The sequence below is a fragment of the Kwoniella dejecticola genome, chromosome 6, assembly GCF_000512565.2.
Source record: "Kwoniella dejecticola CBS 10117 chromosome 6, complete sequence".
NCBI lineage: Eukaryota > Fungi > Basidiomycota > Tremellomycetes > Tremellales > Cryptococcaceae > Kwoniella > Kwoniella dejecticola.
Window position 1 is genome coordinate 49,075 of NC_089306.1, and position 20,588 is coordinate 69,662.

General features: G+C 49.1%; 9 protein-coding genes across 9 annotated transcripts; 5 read left to right on the forward strand and 4 right to left on the reverse strand.

Annotated features, from left to right (window-relative positions):
* Positions 1–525: 525 nt before the first annotated feature.
* I303_104906 (uncharacterized protein) lies at positions 526–1,411 on the forward strand (the record flags this gene model as incomplete). The annotated part of the gene is made up of 4 exons (XM_018408940.1): positions 526–670; positions 754–858; positions 940–1,060; positions 1,183–1,411. 4 exons carry the CDS (start codon positions 526–528, stop codon positions 1,409–1,411), a joined length of 600 nt encoding a protein of 199 aa, XP_018262631.1.
* Positions 1,412–2,278: 867 nt separating this feature from the next.
* Positions 2,279–3,403, forward strand: I303_104907 (uncharacterized protein; the record flags this gene model as incomplete). Its single annotated transcript, XM_018408939.1, has 1 exon — positions 2,279–3,403. One exon carries the CDS (start codon positions 2,279–2,281, stop codon positions 3,401–3,403), a length of 1,125 nt encoding a protein of 374 aa, XP_018262630.1.
* Positions 3,404–4,380: 977 nt separating this feature from the next.
* On the forward strand, positions 4,381–5,157 carry I303_104908 (uncharacterized protein; the record flags this gene model as incomplete). Its single annotated transcript, XM_018408938.1, has 1 exon — positions 4,381–5,157. The coding sequence occupies one exon, from the start codon at positions 4,381–4,383 to the stop codon at positions 5,155–5,157; it is 777 nt and encodes a 258-aa protein (XP_018262629.1).
* A 227-nt stretch (positions 5,158–5,384) lies between these two features.
* On the reverse strand, positions 5,385–9,111 carry I303_104909 (uncharacterized protein; the record flags this gene model as incomplete). The annotated part of the gene is made up of 12 exons (XM_018408937.1): positions 5,385–5,798; positions 5,868–5,973; positions 6,046–6,367; positions 6,433–6,580; positions 6,644–6,801; positions 6,868–6,937; positions 7,005–7,194; positions 7,293–7,536; positions 7,597–7,692; positions 7,803–8,413; positions 8,475–8,627; positions 8,786–9,111. The coding sequence occupies 12 exons, from the start codon at positions 9,109–9,111 to the stop codon at positions 5,385–5,387; spliced, it is 2,838 nt and encodes a 945-aa protein (XP_018262628.1).
* Positions 9,112–9,850: 739 nt separating this feature from the next.
* Positions 9,851–12,416, reverse strand: I303_104910 (uncharacterized protein; the record flags this gene model as incomplete). The annotated part of the gene is made up of 10 exons (XM_018408936.1): positions 9,851–9,877; positions 9,957–10,181; positions 10,248–10,405; positions 10,471–10,805; positions 10,915–11,292; positions 11,343–11,366; positions 11,428–11,466; positions 11,601–11,905; positions 12,011–12,241; positions 12,324–12,416. 10 exons carry the CDS (start codon positions 12,414–12,416, stop codon positions 9,851–9,853), a joined length of 1,815 nt encoding a protein of 604 aa, XP_018262627.1.
* A 2,042-nt stretch (positions 12,417–14,458) lies between these two features.
* On the forward strand, positions 14,459–16,649 carry I303_104911 (uncharacterized protein; the record flags this gene model as incomplete). The annotated part of the gene is made up of 10 exons (XM_018408935.1): positions 14,459–14,530; positions 14,645–14,779; positions 14,915–15,051; positions 15,126–15,187; positions 15,254–15,357; positions 15,421–15,510; positions 15,617–15,833; positions 15,913–16,031; positions 16,145–16,367; positions 16,453–16,649. 10 exons carry the CDS (start codon positions 14,459–14,461, stop codon positions 16,647–16,649), a joined length of 1,356 nt encoding a protein of 451 aa, XP_018262626.1.
* Positions 16,650–17,077: 428 nt separating this feature from the next.
* Positions 17,078–18,147, forward strand: I303_104912 (uncharacterized protein; the record flags this gene model as incomplete). Its single annotated transcript, XM_018408934.1, has 3 exons — positions 17,078–17,681; positions 17,759–17,919; positions 17,986–18,147. 3 exons carry the CDS (start codon positions 17,078–17,080, stop codon positions 18,145–18,147), a joined length of 927 nt encoding a protein of 308 aa, XP_018262625.1.
* Positions 18,148–18,427: 280 nt separating this feature from the next.
* Positions 18,428–18,974, reverse strand: I303_104913 (60S ribosomal protein eL22; the record flags this gene model as incomplete). The annotated part of the gene is made up of 3 exons (XM_018408933.1): positions 18,428–18,506; positions 18,588–18,690; positions 18,767–18,974. 3 exons carry the CDS (start codon positions 18,972–18,974, stop codon positions 18,428–18,430), a joined length of 390 nt encoding a protein of 129 aa, XP_018262624.1.
* A 440-nt stretch (positions 18,975–19,414) lies between these two features.
* I303_104914 (uncharacterized protein) lies at positions 19,415–20,273 on the reverse strand (the record flags this gene model as incomplete). The annotated part of the gene is made up of 2 exons (XM_018408932.1): positions 19,415–19,836; positions 19,922–20,273. 2 exons carry the CDS (start codon positions 20,271–20,273, stop codon positions 19,415–19,417), a joined length of 774 nt encoding a protein of 257 aa, XP_018262623.1.
* Positions 20,274–20,588: the final 315 nt, after the last annotated feature.

Genomic DNA, 20,588 nt, shown 5'->3' on the forward strand with positions numbered 1-20,588 from the left:
GTGAATACAGCGAGTCAAGCGTGACGATCCGGTGCTGTACAGCATTAAGTTCGACTCCCTGAAACGGACGTCTGTTTCGCTGACGGCTAATCCACGAGCGGTTTGGAAACCTTTGACTTGACTGCTACAAAATAGGGACTGTTAGACCGGCTCACCGCTGGATCCAGATCCATCTCTGTGTCTTGGCAGGGGTTCCTGGTAGGCACTGTTCTCAATCAGAGTCCTGTGATCTGTCTTGTTCGGCTCGGAAATGCGGCATGTGCGTCGTGCATGTGTATCAGGGGCAATTCGATTCTCTTATCTCGTTTAAACGGTGTGTTGCGGATCGATGGTGAATCACAAACACGCCTTTGGGTCATTGCCCCCTGTACAATGCACATCAATCAAAAGTGCTCAACCGAAAATCTTTCATTGACATCCGCCCGTCGACGTTCGCTGAGCGACTACAACATATAAGCTGGGTGATATCCATTTTTCCCATCATGGACTCCAAGCTACAATTCCGCCCATCATTGTCGATATATCATGCTCGTCCTGATATTGTTACTACCAGGATTCGCAGCCTTCCAAGCGATTGCGCAAAAGATCAACCAGCCGCAAGTGTCTTGTTCATCCTTAAACAAATGTAATTGCGAATTTATCTGTAAGACTTATCCCACCAATGCAGATGGTTCGTCATGTTCACCTTCTCTTCCACTCTTATGCGTTGCGGAGTATCGGACGGAGCTGAAATCAATATTCAACTCCTGATAGAGCAATTCGGTCAAACGGGATCCAGCTTGATAGAGCTGCAGTGTACGGATGGAATAACGTCAAACGGATATGAAGCTTTAGGGAAGGATTTAGTGATTTGCATGAGTGGGTTCAGCCTGTATCCGGACGGCTGGGACGGCTGGTTGCATATGCTCGCGCTGATAATGGATTGTCTAATCTGTACAGACTGCATCAGAGCAGGAAAACCGGGAGCGAGAACCTCGTCTCAGCTCATATACTGGTCGAACATATGTGATAAAGCTTGGTCCACATCTACACCATCTGCTGTAGATGCTTTGGGTCAATCGTACAGCAATCTTCCCATTGGTCAGAATACATTTACGAATAATACAATATCAGCTTGAGTCTACAATCCTGCGTGGCATTTGGGAAGAGGCTGTTAATGGAACGTGTTGCCTATTTATGTAGGAGGGATGACGTATCCGAGTACTTCTTATTCGACAGAGCCACTCTACCACATCACGCTACAGCTCTCCGCCCGGCGACCGTCCGTCCTCCAGCAGATGACGGTGACGATATTGCCAGACCTACAGCTGGCGGTAGTATCGATGCTGGCGCAACAGTGGCTCCAGCTACAACCCATGCCGTCGAGGAAGAGGAGATATTGACTGGTGGAGACTCGAACACGATTACCTAGAGTCGGGGAATGACAACTGCTACCGCCTCGAACGGCATTGCCGGTCTTGGTACTCAAACGACAGCACGCACAGCCTCAGCTACTCAGAAGCGACAGAAGAGGAAGACTAAGAAGTGCAAGAATGGGGCAAGTCGGAGAGTCGGTAGTGCCGTCACTATATCGATCGTCTTAGAAGTATGCTTGGCCTTGGGACTATTGATGCTCCGCAGTGTATGATGCGAGCACGCAATGTACAATGTATGATGGCCTCCTCTCAGCAGAATGCACTGACAAGTGAGGAGACAGCTACATGAAGGCGTAATCCTCCCCAGCGGTCTCTCCATAATACCCTTTATCCATGCTTGAGGGGGAAAGCTGGGCGAGTGTCGGGCGAAACATGACGAAGCATTCTATGACTTCGAGAAGCGCTCCACACAGAAGAATCGAGCTCGTCTATTAAGCTCCTTTGCCATCTGCTCCACAGGCCGAGGAGATGACCGGAGCAGATTTGAATCTATCATCAGAAGGACGATTCAAGACGATCGGGTGGTGGAGCCGAGAGAAAGGAGCTGGAAAGATCCCCCTATCACATATGAACAACGAGGTCTTATGTCACAATCGAACAGAGGAAGAGGCAAGCCATACTGTTCTTGCTCTCGCCTTCCTAGGTCAAAGGATCTTCAGACGTTTTCAGGCAGCAAATAGGTCGCATCTGTTTGATGAGCCTGAAAGCCTTGAAAAAGTAATCATATATAAGCGAGCTTGCCGCCCATCATTCTTGAATCCAGTCCAGCTCACAATCACCTTAAACGGTATTCTAACAATCTTTCTCGATAGGTCTTCTCATACACTATCATCGTAGACCGTCAGACTAGGCATCAACCGACAATGACCAGATCCAGTAGTAGCTCAAATGGCAGACCTGCCACTTGCCGCACCGAAGAAGAGGAGGATCACTATGTAGAGACCGGTGAGGACGCCAGAAGGGTATCTAGAGCAGATGGCGAGGAGGATTCGTTTGTCTTCGTTGGATCAGACGACGACGATACAGTCGTTCTCTCAAGCGCTGCAAGTAGCAGACGATCTTCCGTAACGCTCCAACCTGATGATGCGGCATCCGTTCTCAGCGGGGATACACTCTCACCGTCTCTTGACCAGAGCTCAGACTCAAACCCCTCCACTGATGGAGGATCACTTTTTGTTCAGACGGAATTTAGAAATACGAGGCAGAGCGATAATACGGGGATTCAGTACAATCAGACGACCTCTGAATTGGCAACACCGGAGACAGGCAGACACTTTCATATCGATCCCACGAGCCAAGGCAACGCTACTCAGCTCAACCTGGGAGCGTTCGGCGACCAAAAACAAAATGCCATCATCCAAGAGATGCTGAGAATGCATGGCGAGCTGCGAAGAGCTTCCCAAGCTGCTCCTTCTGACGCAGGATCAGACATGTCAATGGACGAGCCTGCTATAACCGAGCGACGAAGAAGGCCTTACGGAACTACACGGACTGGAAACGGATCGACTGACAGGACTGGACGAGGATCGGCTGATTCCACTAATCCTGGCGCATACATCGTCAATATCGGTGGAGCGGAGATTCAAGTCAACCCGCCTACCTTCACATCTCGGGACTTCAGGATGCCGAGAATGCCGAGAATGCCCGACGTATCGTTCAACATTCCCGACGCTTCACTCGATACCGCTGACATGATTGGTGACATTGGTCAGCTGGCTAACATTGAGGGCATTCCCGACATGTCCGATCATCCAGATGATGCAGAGGGGGGAAGCGCTGGATCGACATCAGACGATGAGACGAAGCAGATGGGACAGGCGAAATACGTAAAAAACAAAGCTCGTGGCGGAGCCTTTCAATTGAACGGCGGTTTCAACGTGCAGCCGGGCGATGAAAGATTGTATGAGGAGAACGAAGCAGGAGGCGAATCAGCCCAAATCAACGGTGATCTCAGCGGCCCGCTGGCTGATAGTCTCTGGAGTCGGTAAGTTGCCTGATCCAAGCGGTCGACTTCGTCAAGTGGCTTCGGGCGTACTCAACCACAATCGTCATACATAGATCTACCTCGTTCTGATTCCGACTGTTCATACATAAATAATTGAAGACGAATATTGAGAGAGAGACGGAACAGATAAAAGCGAAAAAAGATGGAAAATCAAAAACAAACTAAAAAAAAAAAACCAAGACAGAAACGGAATCAAGGAAGTGGGCAGGCAGTGCAGGTTTTTATTGACAGTAGGCGGACGTAGTGCGTATGTGTATATAGTAGCTCGTGCAACCACATGTCAATATGGCTTCTTCCATTCTGCTTGCAGGAAAGTACACCAAGAGGCAGGGCGTCAGGTTTTGCCACCTCTGACAGGGTCAAATTGAGTTCCGATCTGTGCAATTCGCTGCACTTGTCGACCGTGCTCCTTGATAATACTTCGCTCTTCTCTGCAAAGACGGATTCGGTCCCAGCCTCTTCTAGAGACTTCGAAAGTCGCGCAGCATCGACTGAATATTCTGGGCTTGCTTTCATACGGGCGGATCATGCAGAAGCGATCTGTGTATGACTCGTTTGAGAACCTAGTAATGTGGAGCGAATCCTTTGTCTTCACTGACGAGCCATCCCGGCTCAGCCTGGGTATAGGCTTTCTTTTCTTGTTATGAATCATCAAATCGATGTCTGCCTTGGCCAAAATACATGCGTCATCAGTCATCCTTTCAGTGGCAGAGAAGGCTTGTGTATTGCTGCATGACTCGCTTACGCTGCGATGCATCGCGGTGGCGAATGTGCCTTGACAGGAAATCTACAAATGCGATCATTTCCTGTACTATCTCGCTTCATCTTTTCATCTTTCACTTCTTCACATCCTACCTTACTTCCAGTACTTCAGTATCGAAGCTTCCAGCTCGGCCCTAACATTTTCAATCAAGTCAACCTTTTTCTGCACTGTATCGCAACAACTCAAATCCGCTCACTATGGTAATGAAACGCCACGAACCCGCCTCCGTGCAGTCCGCCACTGAGCGCGACATCCGTTCTTTGCAACCTTTTGTCGAAGCTGTCCCTGATGCGTCGGAAGAGCGATCTTCGCGAGCTGATATACTTCCTGTTCGAGGACCTGTCTTGCGCAGTCGAAGAGCTAGTACGGCCACTCTTGGAAGCGAAACTGAACCCCTCGACGATACCGTTTTGGCCGAGCACTCCCCTTCGGACGCCGGAAACGGCGCACAAGCTGGAATGTCACAGGACCCCATCGTGTCATCAATCGGAGAAGGCACCAACATGACGGATGCACCGCCTCGTCAACAGGCTCGAGCTCCAAGTGCGAATGGCTCAGGCGCAGACGGGGATACGCTTTTCGACCAGGGCAACGCAAGTAACGACGAGATCAGAAGTATCATGTCTGAACTACAAGACAAGATGGCCTACATAGCTCAGCTCAGTGACTTCGACAACGTCCTTGGTCTCGCTGCCTTCTCAAGTCAACAGTCATCGGACATCTCTCAATATGTCGACAGCTTGGCTAAGATGAACGCGGAGATGCGTACCATTCTCGTTAATCAGCAGCTCAATTTTGGGTATCTGGATCAGAATGCCCGTCGAAGGGTTGACGAACTGAAAGCTGTGACGGCGAGTATTGCTGCTTCGATGCAATTTGAGAGGATGACCTCGCCGCTCGTTGGGCAGTGGCCAGATCGCTATGACGCTGAGCCAGGTCCATCGGGAAGCCAGGCGAACGGACAGGAATCATAGGAGATTCATCCCATGTTCCAGAGCCGTAGTCGACCATATTAGTGCTGATCCTCTGAGCTCATACGCATCGTCCAATCTCAATACTGTAATGCATCGGTCTGAATAAGAAGGAGAGACAGCTAGGCTATGAAGGCGAGGCCAGCGGCGTGATCGACCATATCGTCCATATATGTATATGCATAATCTTATCCTCCATCTTGCAGTAGCATTCCACTCAGACCACGGAACTACTCCCCATCCTTCTTCAACAGCTCATCCACCAACCTCTCCTTCTCTTTATCAAGCTCCATCTCAGGCACTTCCACCTCCGTCTCCTTTCCTACTCCAATCGGGGCTTTTCCTTCCTCTACTCGGACTTGATTATCGTCTTCGTCATGCTTCATATCCTCATCGGCACCCCCATGCCAACCACCTTCGTCCGCCTCTTTATCCGTGACCGCCGGCGCTCCCGCATCGTTTCCAACCGGTGCTCTCGTGTCTTCCGCCTTGGCCGCCGGAGAAGCTTCGCCATCTAAGGGAATCTCGATTGTGGATTCTTGCATCTGGACTTCGTTTTGCGGTCCAACAGGAGCGACTGTCTTTTCTTCAATAGGAGGTTCGACAGCTTCGAATACGTTTTGAATTGGTTCAGGGGCTTCTTCCTATATCCACGCAGACTGATCAGCTGAATGGTTCTCACCAAAGAGAAGGCTTTTGCCAGCTGAACTTACGACGAGAGTAGTGGTGACTCCGCTATCAGGCGTGATGTTTTCGATCTTAGCGCTAGAGACGGCTGGAACGGCTTTGTACATTCCCAGATCTTCGTGGAAGTCATTACTATAATTCACTCGATCAGCTATCGGTCCGTAAAACGCAACGAATAGATGACAATGCCAAGCATATACTGACCAGCTGAAATCCCACGTCTTCAACCATTTACCCTTCTCGCACTTTCCTTTAGTCCATGGTCCAGCATAAGCCAAAGGACTCCAGTGGTTCCAGCTCCATATAGCCAATATCAAGATGACAGCAGCTACTTGCAGACGGGTTCTAGGTCGGATCGCTGAAGTGATATAGTCGAAGACCGTACAGAACAACAGGATAGCGAAGAAGAGTGCTGGGAGGTAATGATGCAAGAAAAGTTGTCTTTGCATGAGGAAGAAGGGAAGGTAGTGCAATGCCCATGAGATGACCAAGTAGGAGCACACTTCGTCATAGAATGCGATCTTGGCTGTGTGTCATATTCCATCGATTAGCTGAGATTCAGGATTATTGGTCGCGATATGCTGAACCCACGCTGATGCAGATCTCTGAATCCCCTCTTTGCCCGCAACACCATCAATCCTCTTATACCCAAGTACGCCACGATGGCGAGTGTACTAGACCACCAGATAACCGGATTACCAATGAGGTAGACCTGTCGATGATTTTGCACCCAGAAATTCTACTTGCATAGATCAGCTAATTACCCGACCACCAAGGCCAAGCTAGCTGAGATTATACTTACGATACCTCGTCTAAGAACAGGCCACGATTGCGGTCTTGAATCATAAGCGTGTCTATCTGTCAATCCAGCATTGGTTCTCCACATGACAGCGTTGAGTTCTGTGAATTTGTCGAAGAATGAGGGTCTCTCGTAGTTGATCTTGTCGGCGTCGAAGGGTACTAGTGTATGAGACCATATCAGCTGGTCCAAAATTTCCAATTGTCATAGCTGTATATGCGACTCACGTTGAGCATGTTCATTCGTCTCGATGTACCACAGCGAGTTCTCCCAAGTCGGGTTCTTGTTGCATGTCACCTGGGGCAAATCTGGTGAGCGTTGTCCTTTGAGATCAAATTCATACTGTGTCAACCAAGAAAATTACCTCTTGTTGCTCAAAACCCCAGTCAGGCAGCTTGACCTTATGTGAGAACAGATAACATCCAGTCAAAGCGTGTCTAAGCCTAAATTGACTTCGGAGGGCCTTCAACCTGTGTCGAGCTGATCTATCTCTCTTCCCCCTTGTTCGATGGGCAATCTCGACTACAAAATCGTCATTGGCGTCTCCGGCGAATCTGCAAAACGAAGCAATGAGGGTCAGTACCGGTCGTATTTGATAGCAGTCCATTGTCACTCGATGAGGGAAAACAAGAGAGGATGCTGGAATACTCACCCTGGGAAACCATAACCTGACACCTCATTTTGGAAATCAACCTCCGATACAGGTGGTCTGACATCATGCGAATGTAGTCTCTTCTCGGTAATGACATGCTCTAATCGGATCTTGGTTCCCGTTAGAACCCATTCGGTGGGCAGCTCGTCCCAGGGATATGAGGCCGGGCCGTCCGTGGAAGAGGCGTTGACGATTCGCCAGACGTTGTTATCATCTCGATGGGGGTAAAGGGTGATTTGTTGCTCTACCCAGATTACGCAAAGGTGTCAGCAACATCATTTTGCGGTAGTACGAGTGAACTTACGCTTTGAACCGCCGGGATAAGCGTGGTTGTGGGAATGCAAATATCCTCCTTGGGTATTAACGTGTCGAATAGCTACTTTCGAGCCGAGCGAGACGTCTATGCGATGCGAAATTACAACATTCGTGATCAGCTTTTCGACTTTCACACGGATCCGCTCGAGAGGTGGAATTCGGTGCAGACGGGAGGGTGCAGACGGGAGCACTCACCCGCGTAGGTATCCTCCATTCCGTGTCCTTGGAGCGTATGCTGGAACTCGGAACTCATAAACCCATCTCCATCCCCACTCTCATTCAATATCCAGAAATGTATCCTGAACATCAACATATAGAACGTCAAGGGAACAATGATCAAACATAATGCCCTCGCGCTAAAATGCTTGATCCATTGTCGGGGAGTCACTTTCAGATTTCCCAATAACAACCATAATTGTCTGATCGTACCCACACCGACCATGGCGATAGTAAACAATCCCACCCATTTACAAGAGACCACTGCCCCCAGAGCGAGACCGGTCAGAGTCAGGTTCAACCACCAAGCAGGGGTGAATGCCCGTCCTTCCGAGTCGTGATTGCTGAATCTGACCCAGAACAGGGTCGTCAAGGCGGTGAAGAATACCAAGAATGAGTCGAGCAGGATCAGCCGCGATTGAGTGATCAAGGCGTTCTCGAAAGCGACGAGCAAAGACCCGAGGATCGCTGTAGCGAGGGAGAGACGGAGGGCGATGATAGTCAGGAATGTGAGGGGAATGAGGGCGAGACCGAGGATAGCGGGGAAGAATCGCATAGTGATATAAGGTACACCTGGCTCGATGTAGTCTCTGCAAAGTCCAAGTTTGAGCAATTTAGCTGTGGAGGTCAGCAAGGGGAATACAGGCTCACTTTCCGATATCCTTGAAATCGAAATTCCCATCGAATCCACCGACCCACGCACTGAGGGTGATGAGCAATTTCGCCAAAGGAGGATGCACATCCATGAAGAATCGTCGTTTTAGGTATTTGGTAGCGAATCCACCAAAATGTACTTCGTCGAAGCTGTGTAATCGGATCGAATAACATCAAATGAAATCAAGATCATGACATGTCAGCGCAGATAAATGCTACGTGAACCGCTTTATCGCCTGTCGCAAATGAAAAACGATCCACTGAGATCACAAATCCAGAATGAAGTGAAGCGAGAAGGGCGGACTCACACGACACTGTCCGGCCTTCCAAGCCTATACATCCTAACCCACCATCCAATAACAAGTATCACACCCAGAATCGCATATTCCCTCTTCCCCAATTTGCCAGCTGAACCACTAGCAGATCTACGTTTCCCACCGAAAGCAGCGTTCGGCGGTCCGCTCGGACCTTCTGAATGGGTGCGGAGCTTCTTATCTGCTTCTGATTCTTGGTAAGCCCTAGGTATCTGGCCCTGGGCATGTACGGGATGAGAGGTCGGGACTGAGATCGGGGCAGGGGAGGGGTTGGATAAGGGGGTTCGGCGGGTCAAGGGGTTAGATTGGGATTGGGACATATTGCGGAGCTTGACGACGGTTTGTCAGAAATCACCTGGGTAGGCTTCACTTGCTATGATTTCTTCTTATCGGCTCACTGCTATTGGATCAGGTCTTGTGATGGTTGGTGTATGCTGCAGTGAAGAAAGAGTGAGGCCTAGCTGATTTAGGGGAACCGAAGAAGAAGGAAAGCTCCACGTTGATGTCGATTTTGATGGGACGGCCCAAGGCTTCTTTTGTCGATCCGTTTCTCCTTTACGTTCTACTTTCTGGCTTTCGCCAATTTGCTGATACTAGCTCCTCTGGTTAGCTGTTTCCAAGAGGACTTTGACAGAAGAAAGGAGTATATCAAGCAGAACAAAGGATTTGAACGCAGCTACAGTTGAGCGACACTTGGTTCCAGCTGCGCGTCACCCGGGAAAGAAAACGATCTGCGCGCAATGCCACGTGTCACGATTTCCCTGCTCCTGCATTGCTTCGCAGGATGGAATGCCCGTTGAACAGTGCATAATTTAACATAGCTTGAGCTTGTGCATCCAACTTGGATGGCATGGGAGCAGGATGAAGCAGAATCTGCAGGAAAGTCCGTTGAAACATATATGAAAAGCAGAATGTGTATGGTACAAAGGGGTATCGCGATTAAATGGGTATCGGAAGTATGCAGGTTGTATACTCATGACGGTCGTACGGGTCATAACGATGGGGGCGAAGGCATATGATTCGCATCACACCCAATTGAAACTGAAAGGTAAAGCGAATCTAACAAGTGTCAACCAAAGAATTCTTCTGGAAAACACAAGCAATCTCATCAGTCACCAATCGTCTTTGTCTTTGAACATGACAATTGCGTTGGAGGTGGACTTACCGGGAACGTGAACCCAGCAGCATCCCAAGTGGTCAAGTTCGGATTCGTGTACACCTCCATATGTCTAGAGATGTAGTCCGCAGTAGGTCTATCTGATGGATCACAACCGATTCTACCCTCGGGACGTTGATACACCCGAATGTAGTCCACTAACATCCTTGCAGGCCATTCGAGCTTGTTGAAATTGACAGCTTGAAAACCATTCGACATACCGAAGTTGACAATCTGTCAAAAGAATGCCTCAGCCTATACGTCTGAACAGAATGGAACTGAGTCAACCCGAATACTCACCATACTCATTGGCTCTTCCGGTATCAACCTCTGTCCAATCTGCATGGCCGAAACAGGTCCAACAGCTGCCGGAAAAACAGTCCAGGTTTTCTTCCCATCTGCTACCCAGGTTATATGGCCGTTGTCTCGGTGATTCGGGTCTGCAAACATCTCGACACCTAAAATACAGATCAGCTTCATGTGCATGTCGACAGGCTTACGGAAGCTGACGCATTTGACTCACCATGTATGGCAAATCCACCACCTCCACCTTCATAACCGTTCGCTTCCACGAGCGTCAAGCCAGATACAGCTTCCTGATATACTCCTCCGATATACGAGTTGAATTTGGTCAACGTAGTGTCGTATATCTCCGCACCCCTTGAGGAGTTCAAATACTGATAACCCAGGTCAAATGGAGCCACTTGGAAGGATTGGGATAGCTCGCCCATCTCCTCAATAAGGTTGACCTGACCTTCGAGAATATCCACTTCAGGGGCACCTCGTCCGTACGACTCGGATGGTCCAGGATGATCTTCCCCGGTACACGTACACGCGGAAAGTCTCTGACCAGGAAGGCTGTAGAAGCAAGCGTAAAATCAGCGTCCTTTTTTGGTTCACTCGCGTTATGCCAGGATGATAATATATCACAGCAAGGTAGGCACAGATGCCAAAATCGTATATTCACAATGATATAGGTCCATCTTCATCTCCACTCGTCAACGCTCCAGGAGGTCCCGTGCCTTCCGCATTAGTCTGATTCGGCAACGTCCCAATATCGCAACTATCGTAAGTGTAAGGCCAAAGTCCATCGGTCGTTGCTCCGTGTCCAGCTCTTCCTAGATTACCCATCGTCCAAACACCCGGCCAGAAACCACCCGTACGCGTATTACCAGGTAAAGACACTCGGACTTCGATATAGAAGGAATATTGGAAACATAGTTGATTCCACGATTGGAGCATTCCAGACTTCCAATTCAGATCGTGTATGGGCTCTTGAGTCATCGTCAAGACTAAGTTACCGTCTTTCGTCGTTGCTGCTGAGGGGTCATACCATTCGAAGTCGCTTGAATGATATCAGCTGTCAGTGTGATTTACTTCATGGACCCAGCTTACCCTGTCGCCCAATAGTGGAGATCGCTAATCGCACAGATCGAAGTTAGTTGATTGGTCCTGCTCAGTCATGTGACCATCAACTCACACGGCTGTCCAGTACGGGTCATCGCCAGGAAAGAAGGTTCTAAGTCACAACAGATTGTCATATCAGCTCATGTTCTGCTTCCCTGTGCTCATGATTCCACGACGTTCCTGCTTTCTGGATTTTAATTCGCCTTGGCTGAGTATTCCTTGCAAGTGGGAGGAAGCTGAACTCACCTGCCATCCTTATTGAACTCATCACTCCAAACCAACTGATAATCCTCCCCATCAAAGCCTACTCTACTATACGCCGTATCCGGTGTATCCGCATCGATCAAACTTGGAAATCCTGCAATTTGCGGTACTTGTCCAGTCGAGTTGATTCCTCCTAGATTATACGCTCCGTTCGATCTCAATTCGTTGCCCGTATAAAAGTCTATTATCGGATATCCAGCAAACAAGGCTATGATAGCGACAGCTAATAATGCTAGACATCCGATATTCGTAGCGCCTCGCAAGGTGAACAGTGATCCTCTTTCGTGCTGTAAGACGAGCGAAACTCGAATTATCAGTTCTTCTTACTTTCTTGAATCGTGTGTAAGAAGTTGCAGTCATGGGTGTGAATTGTGAGACAGATTTCTGCTCACGCTGATCTTGCCATCTCGCTTCGGATCTGGATTATGCAACCAATCGTCCGCCTCGGGATTCCCATCGAACGCCGCATATCCTACATGTTCGCCTGTTCCCCATGGCCGTTGATCTCCACCACTTATTGGTGCGCCAGGTCCACTGTTCGCTGAGGCAGTCGGTAAGAGGGATGTTGTCGGTAGGATGGGCTGAGAAGATACTCTTGGACCATATCGCCGAGAGTCCGAGGGCTGTAGCGCATAAGGTCAAAATCATGTCAAGTCAGCTATGTGAAGGAAATCCTCATCGAACTAGCTGACGCAGATGACGAACAGTACGGGTATGTAGTTGGGAAGTAGATGATTCTCCGTTCTTTGGTGGAAGAGGTGGAGCTGTGTCGTTTAACGGTACAGCCTGATACGACATCCCGATGAGTCCAGTAGGTTGCTGTGTGGGAGAGCAGTGCGATGCTAAATGAGTGTTAATGATGGTGGGCAAAGAGGAAACAGATTGCGCAGAACATGAAGTTGATGATACAAGTGGAAAAGAAAGGATCGGATGAGGGAGAATGATGGCCAACCGAATGCGGGAAGAGGGTAAAAAGTGAAGTGAAGCGAAGAGGAGAAGAGAAAGGAAGAAAGGAAGTGAAGGGATTTCATACATGGTGGTGGAAATAAACAAAGTAGTGAATTAGTGTCAAGCAATGCACGGATCACTTGGGATGTCAAAGTCACTTTCCTTTTACATGCGGTCAAAGCGTCATCTCATAGGGTTAATAGTGAGGAAAGCGATGAGTAACGTTGGATGATGTTGAACTCCGTTTCTGAACGTCCGCATCAGGGTATGGGTATAGATAAAACTTCCGAGTACACCTTCCGAACGAAATACGGGGTATGGATGGTATGGGGGAATGACGTTTCAGATGTCCAGGAAGAAAGATGGAAGGAGGAGACGGATGCCAGAGACGTTGCATGCCAAGACCGTAAATGAGAGGAATTCATTGAAAGACACATCGAACCCGGAAAAGCACTTCTGATGAATTTCACTCACACTCAGACGTCCATTTGCATCACTAGGTAACCTCATCCTACTACCAATTCCATGACTTCTTGTAGGTTCGTACCCCTTCATCCCTATGCCCCTTCTGCATCGATGTTCAGGCGAACGCAGCACGATCAATCACCAGTGTTGGGTTTCTGAAGGTGGGATTATCGAGCAATTTTCTTTTTCTCACCAGCCGCTCTTGTCCTCAGTGATCCCATCCTCAGGCTCATCCGTGTTATATATAGGCCACGACATCCTCGGCGAGCAGGCGATCCCTCATACTAAACAACCGCTTGATGAAAAGTGTAAATCGCGCACGTCCTTTATCCTCGTCCCCAAAGGAAGGGACCGACAGATCGGTGCTGGGTCTGAAAGGTTTAGCGTGTCCATATCCATGTCCTCGTCGATCCTTCCCGCTCCCCTCAGCGGCTATTTGATTGCTGTCGTCCATTACAACATCCCGAAAGAGCTGTGTAGGGGCGAAAGGCATGACATGACCTAAGCGCGAGGTGAGTTTTGCGGTAGTGATCATCCCATCCCAGTGTTTCACGTTGCCCCTGTTCGGTGAACATCTGAATACTCCAAATTGTCGCTCGATACGATGAGACGAGCCGAATCCACTCATGCTGAGATTCCATAAAAGGGCTGGCTGTACGAGTACAACTCAGATTGACACGAGCGAGCTATCTTACTGCTTGATGTCCACCTTCGACCCAGGTTCGTAAACAAGCTTAAATCCAGTGTCAAGTTCGTTTCAGGACAAGCGGAGATATCCGGCGGTCAAGTGGATCGCTTCTAGGTGTTTGACTGAGTTTGATCTTACACCAGGTCAGGGAGTCTTTTCTGTCGGAAGTATAGATAGCTCAAGAGGGCTATTCCTGTCATATCAATGGAGTTGCTCGCCAACAGCGTATGACAGTACATGACCTGGTCAATCCAACGAGTATATCACATCTTACTGATATTGCCTCCACTCTTACCCAAACAATTGCGCTCGAAACGTGATCGTTCCCGGCGAGATCATCAATCATGCACATCCTCAGTCCCTACTGTAGCCTGGTACAGATGCAGATACAGACGCACCATCCTTGCACTTGTACATACCGAAACAGGGCGGAGCGTACGAGCAAGTGCAGCAGTAACCAATAACGTAAACCCCTCTCACATGCCTGCTTCAGCTTGATGATCCACCTCCACTTTAGCATGTTTGGTTCGGTGGATCCGGTAGCCGGAAAAGCGGACGGGCCGACGGTGGATCTTCTTCCCGCGTAGTTACCAGCTATCACTCGATATAAGATTAACATGACGACGGTGGTCAGAGGGGTCTTCTATGCTCAATACAACGTCTGATAGGACCGGACAAGTTCATATCACATATTAAACAATATAGGACCACATAGAGACCACACAAGCGACAACGCACAATGTCAAAGCAAGCTACACAGGAGAAATTAGCTGGACGAGTGGGTATTGTGGGAACGGGACATCGAGCGAGGGTGAGTCTGCTTCTTCCATCTGAATACCAGATACCTGCCCCGTAAACCAGTGGATTGGGGCTCGTTGTGCAACAAAGAAGTTGGCGACTAATGTTCTTTCGTCTGTGACCATAGCTCTACACCCACTCCGTCGCGTCTCGACCCCAACTCGAACTAGTCGCGCTATGCGATACCAACTCGGATCGAATGGATCATCATAATGGGCTTTTGAAAGAACATGGTCGACCAGAAGCTAAGAAATATGCAGCTGTACGTCTGCATTTGCCTCTCTCTAAAACCCGCATCATCATGTTATATGTCGCGTGCCCACAAATCAATCTATTCAGCTAGAAACCCGAAGATGATGACAGCTGATGATAAATTTGTCTTTTTTGGGATAAATAGGAAGATTTCAATAAGATGCTCGACGAGCAGAAGCTCGATATCTTGGTAGTCACCACTATCGACTACACGCACGATCTGTATATCGTACCTGCCGTGAAGAGGGGTATCAAAGTCCTGACTGAGAAGCCCATGACTACGTGAGTAGACCTACATCGGAGTCTTCAGTTTGCAATCAGCCGCAGTCGAGCTGATCTGATATGGGTGATGACAGCGACGTCGAGAAATGTAAGAAGATCTTATCGGCTGTGGAGGAGAACAAGGGATCTGTCCAAGGTGAGTTGCTGCTCTATTTTAATGCTCGGTAGGAAAGTCGATATGCTGATCGGAAGAGGTCTTTAGTATTGTTCAATTACCGATATAACCCGGTCCATTGGAAAGTTGCGGAAGTGATTGCTCAAGGGAAGATCGGGAATGTCAAGTCTGTCCACTTTGAATGGTTGCTGGTGAGTCTTTCAAAGAATCATAGCTGCTCAGTGGTAACAACGCTAATCACGGGACATCTCTAGGACACTGTCCACGGGGCGGACTACTTCAGACGATGGCACAGATACAAAGACAGATCCGGAGGATTGATGGTCCACAAATCATCTCATCATGTGGGTGGCCTTCTCTTCTACCCCTCTACTCCTATACTATGGAAATATTGCCAGCGTGCGAAATAGATGGACAAGTATCAAGCTGATCGTTGGGCGCTGGATGCAGTTCGACTTGGTCAATTTCTGGATCAACTCCAAACCAGCTTCCGTATTCGGTATGGGCGCTTTATCGTTCTACGGGACCGAGCAAGGCAAGAAATCAGGCTGGGCCAGAGACTACGACAGGGCCAGAGGATCCAAAGAGGCTGAGACTGATCCGTTCGCCATCCACCTTGAGGATGATGCGGGGTTGAAAGCTCTCTACCATAATGCTGAGCACATCGGTGAGTCTCGCGTCACCCAGAACATAGAGGTAGATTACCCGTTCAGCAATGATGGGCTGACTCTCGTGATCTCTTTCAGACAATTACCACCGAGATATGAATGTGTTCGCGGATGATATCACCATCGAAGATGATATGTCGGTACTTGTGCATTATGAGTCGGGGGTCAATATGACATATCACCTGACTGCTTATTCTGTGAGTCCAGCCTCTTCGTCTTCTTCATTCATCATGTGGCTTCTGGCTACTGCTACGTCAGCGAACGGAAAGAGGGGGAACACGACTAATTGAGAGTCAATGAATCACCACAGCCATGGGAAGGATACAGAGTCATGTTTAATGGTGATCAAGGTCGACTCGAAGTTGAATGTATCGAATCAACCCACCGAGTCCCAGGGAAGAAAGGCGGTGGTGCCGAGGGCGTGGTCCACGGAGAAAAGGCTCTGAAGAATGAGGGACATAACAAGATTACTCTGCAAAAGTTGTGGGGTGAGAAAGAGGATGTGCCTTTCGTATGGGCTACAGGGGGGCATGGTAAGTTGCTGTTTCCTGAATCGATGAGCAAATTCCAGAAATCTGCAAGTGAAGAACGAGGCTTATACGATGTGATGGACCGTAGGTGGAGGAGACGAAGCGATGTTAGATCAGATATTCGGCCCCATCCCAGGCCAAGAAGAGCACAAGTCCCCCATCGATCGACTCTCAGCGGACCAGACGGACGGTGCGTTGGCTATGGCAGTTGGACTAGCGGCGAATGAAAGTTTCAAGACTGGGCAATTGGTGCAGATCAAGGAATTGCTAGGTAGACAGTTGTAGGCGTAGGATCTAGCACATTCTTGGGCGATGAAGGGCATTTGTAAGCTGTGATGCATAGGTTGATGACTTAACTGTACGACACCGTACGGGACTGGTCGACGTGTACATTGCCTCCGGAGCTCATGACGCAGTGAACAATTGGACGATGCGTCCTTTCTCTTGTCTTGGATCGGAGGTCTCGAGCGGCAAATCGTCCTTTCATTGATGAAACACCTACAGTACTGCATGAATGCTGCCAATTACCGACATGCTTCTGAGTGCACCACGAGTCAGTGTCAGTAATGTGCTCCAATATTCGGTTGAGCCCACATCGCGTGTGTCCATTTTCAATTGCACTCATACCGTGTGCTCACATTCCAGCAAGAAAAGCTCATCAACAAGCTAGCTCTAGTCTTCTGGTGAGAATATCCCTAAAGTCAGCTAGCAGCATGGATAAGTATTATCCCTATCACTCTCCTCCCGAGGACCAGAGCCGCGCCCTCGACACGCAATATGCAGATCCCACAGCCGACCTGGATGTGGACATGGACGATCCATCGTGGTGGGACCCAGAGCATGCAAAGTGGCAGACGACTTTGACTGAGCCTGACCTCGTCTCGTATCCGACTGGTTACGACTATGCTCTGAACACTAATGCTGGGGAGAGCTTGTACCCTGCCAGAACATCTTTCGGTGGCGCTCAAACAATCCTGTTCGCTGCCAATCAAGCGCCCACTCATGCGTTAGGGCAGAGGCAGAATTCCGGGAGCACTGCCGATCAGCATCACGAAAACGAAGAAAGATGGAATACCCCACATGAACACTCATCGATCGTCCCCTGTGAGAGTACTGACTCGGCTCCTCATCCTGGTAAGCAGAAATCCAAGACAACGAGGACAGCTAGAACATCTTCGAAGGAGACATCACATGGTACTTTCTTCGGAAACATCGCCTCGATGGACCCACAATACGAGGAATCAGCACGACACCTTCTAGCGAATGCCAAATGGGAAACGTATCCCAAGTTGAGTGATTTCGACAAAAGTATTCTGGGTGAGTGCATCGTCACTTCACTAATTATGTTACTGCCCGCAAGAAATGGTATTTAATTGTAATACGATACTCGCCAGGGGATCGTATACTCTTGCCGCAGGCCGACGGCACGTTCCACGAGCGATATTACCTTTGTCCGTGCCCATCGCACGGTAAATATCCGGAACCGTTCAAATGGAAGGCGAGAGAGAACGATTTTGTGACTGCGACAGGAATTTCGTGGTTGAAATCGAAATGCGTGAGTTGGCCTCTATTCACACGCCCTCCGATCGCTCTCGCTCATCCGGAGATGTGCTTTACATAGATGCACTCTGCTTGTTGTATGAGTGCCTCCGAAGAGACTTTCGGAGAAACTCATGTGACCGAGATCCGTGAGCTTCAGAGGCGAAGGACGAAGGGATCTTATAGACGATTGATCGAGAGAGGCGGCAAGAAAAAGCGATACCCGCCGGAATCGTCGGAGTGAAATCCTAGGTATGATTGATCCGGTATGGGAATGAGACATGCGGCCATTTGAACTGTCAGATAGGCTTCTTGTTTCGTCGTATCATTGTCAGAATGATCACGTCAGGATGAAGAGCTTTCGGATGATGACTTTTGGGCAGTAATGAATGCACGGATTTGTATCGGTGGATGACTGCAGGTTGACATATGGGCGTGTCATATTAAGCACCATCGAAATGCATGCTCCATCCTCCCTCCACATATCTACGATACGCTACGTCTAATGAAAGAGCAGCATACGCTTACTCCTCATCCTCAACTTCGTCTTGGTCGACCTTGAAGTATCGGAGAGAGTAGGTGTCCTTGGCGGTAGCGACGACTCTGCGAGCATAGTACGTCAGCATAGTCCAGATGAATACCCTGCTTCGCTTGCACAAAGGATAGTAAGACTCTACAACTTACCGAAGGAAATTCTCGAAAGAGTTCTTCTTAAGGTGCTTCTTGGTGAGGTACTTGAGGTATCTCTTAGAGAAGGGGATAGAAGAGGTAAGGACGAGCTTGTTACCTGGAACCAGGGGATTGGCATTAGTCACTGGTATATAGCTGGAGATACCGTTCATTGGTCACATGCGCCCACTCACCCTCCTTGGCAATGGTGATTTTGTCACCTAATTGACCAGCTTTGCCCTCAACCTTGATTCTGTCATGGAGGAACTTCTCGAAGGCAGCCAAGTCGAAGACGTTATCGTTGACGGGGACGGAAGCGTCGACGTAGAACTTGTGGAGGGGCTTGCCGGCGGCAGCGGTCTTGGAGGCGGCAGGAGCTTTGGGCTGTGCGTGCGTGAACATTAGAGAGAGGTTAGCATGGGTATCAGACGAAACATATCGGTCAGTCAGGCAGGCAGTGCGAATCTCTGGCATTTCTGCTCGTTGTGAGTGCGAGCAAGATGTTACATGGCATGCGATGTGTAGTGTAGGGTCATTACGGGGGGTCGGAGAGACGAGGACGCACCATTGTGTCTACTGATTTCAGCAAAACGGTGCTTGTTTTTAAGATTAAGGATATTTGGGTTGAAGAAGAAGAAATACAAAAGCAAGAATGGACGCTTCACTGAAAATGCTAAATGCATGCAACGCAAAAATTGCTCGATGAATGGAAAGAGCCACGTGGCGCAGATTTTGGTCAGTTGAAGTATAAAACGCCGCGAAGTTCCGAAACAACCAGCAAAGGGGACAATTTGATTCCGCTTGGTGGCAATACCCCGCTAGGTGGCAATACGGTGGCAGCTCTAATCTGTTAGAGCGCTGGAACTCGCATTCCGGCGTCTCTTGGCCGCTGCGCGCGATTCGAATTCCTCGGACTTCTTCTTCCTCTCTGCTTGTAGCTGATCCGCTGTAGCTGGTATGACCTCAGCCAAAGCACTTCGACACGTCACATCGTAGTTCTGTGCGGCGGACCGACGCCAGCTTAGATCCCTCTTTGTGACGGAAGTTCTCTTAGTTAGCGATACCCTATCGTCCGATGAATTGATTACACATTCAGTACGCCACCAAGGAAGTCCAGTAGCTTTGGCGAACCTATTAGTCAACGGCTTCTCCCAGCCTTCAACCTCTTCTCCCGCATGTCGGGAACCAGGGCAATAGTTCAGATACGAGGGCACGGTGGGTTTTCCGCTGATCAGACAGAGCTTGGTCTTGATAGGGCGGTCTCCTATTACGACACAGCATGCCATTAGTAAACTCATGCTCTTTGATCAGGGCTACATCCCTCGCTAGAAGGTGACGGTGAAAATCACCTATAAGTCTCCTTTTGATGTCCTCTGACACGTGGCTGGTTTGCCAATCCTTCACTGACATCTCGGAGGTATCGATCGTCCCTTGCGACTGCTCAGTCGGCGGGGCAAAAGTTGAAGGAGTCGCTTGTCGAGCTGTACTATCATGAGCACTGTTCGAACTCACTTCTGAAGCGAAGTTAGTATTAGTCCCCGCATTGTGTGTATCGTCCTCTGAAGGAAGAGCTGTGGTATCGCTAAACAGTTTGAGCTCCTTCAGATACGCTTGCCTCCGTGCAATGGAATCGACATCCCACTCGATATCGCTATAATTGGTGATAATATGGTCAGCATCTTCCTTGCCACCCTTCGGCATCGTGAAGCTGCGAGTCAGAGAAGTCAGAACTAATCAAACGCAATCAGCGCTGCGTGGGGCTATCAAGACTGTCGCAGTGGAAGGCAGGTAATGGTTTGCGATAGGCAGAAGAAGGTCCGATGGCTGCATGAGGAGTAGCACGAGAGCTACCGTCGGCGATACAAGACTAATGCACTGCCTTTTGTAGGCGGTTTCTGGCCTCTGACCAATACAAAGGATCACCGTCATGCATATGAAAGGATAAGGGGCTGTAGGCTTCATCATCATCGTCACTGACGTATGGAGGTTCATATTTCAGGAAGGTTCATACCAAGC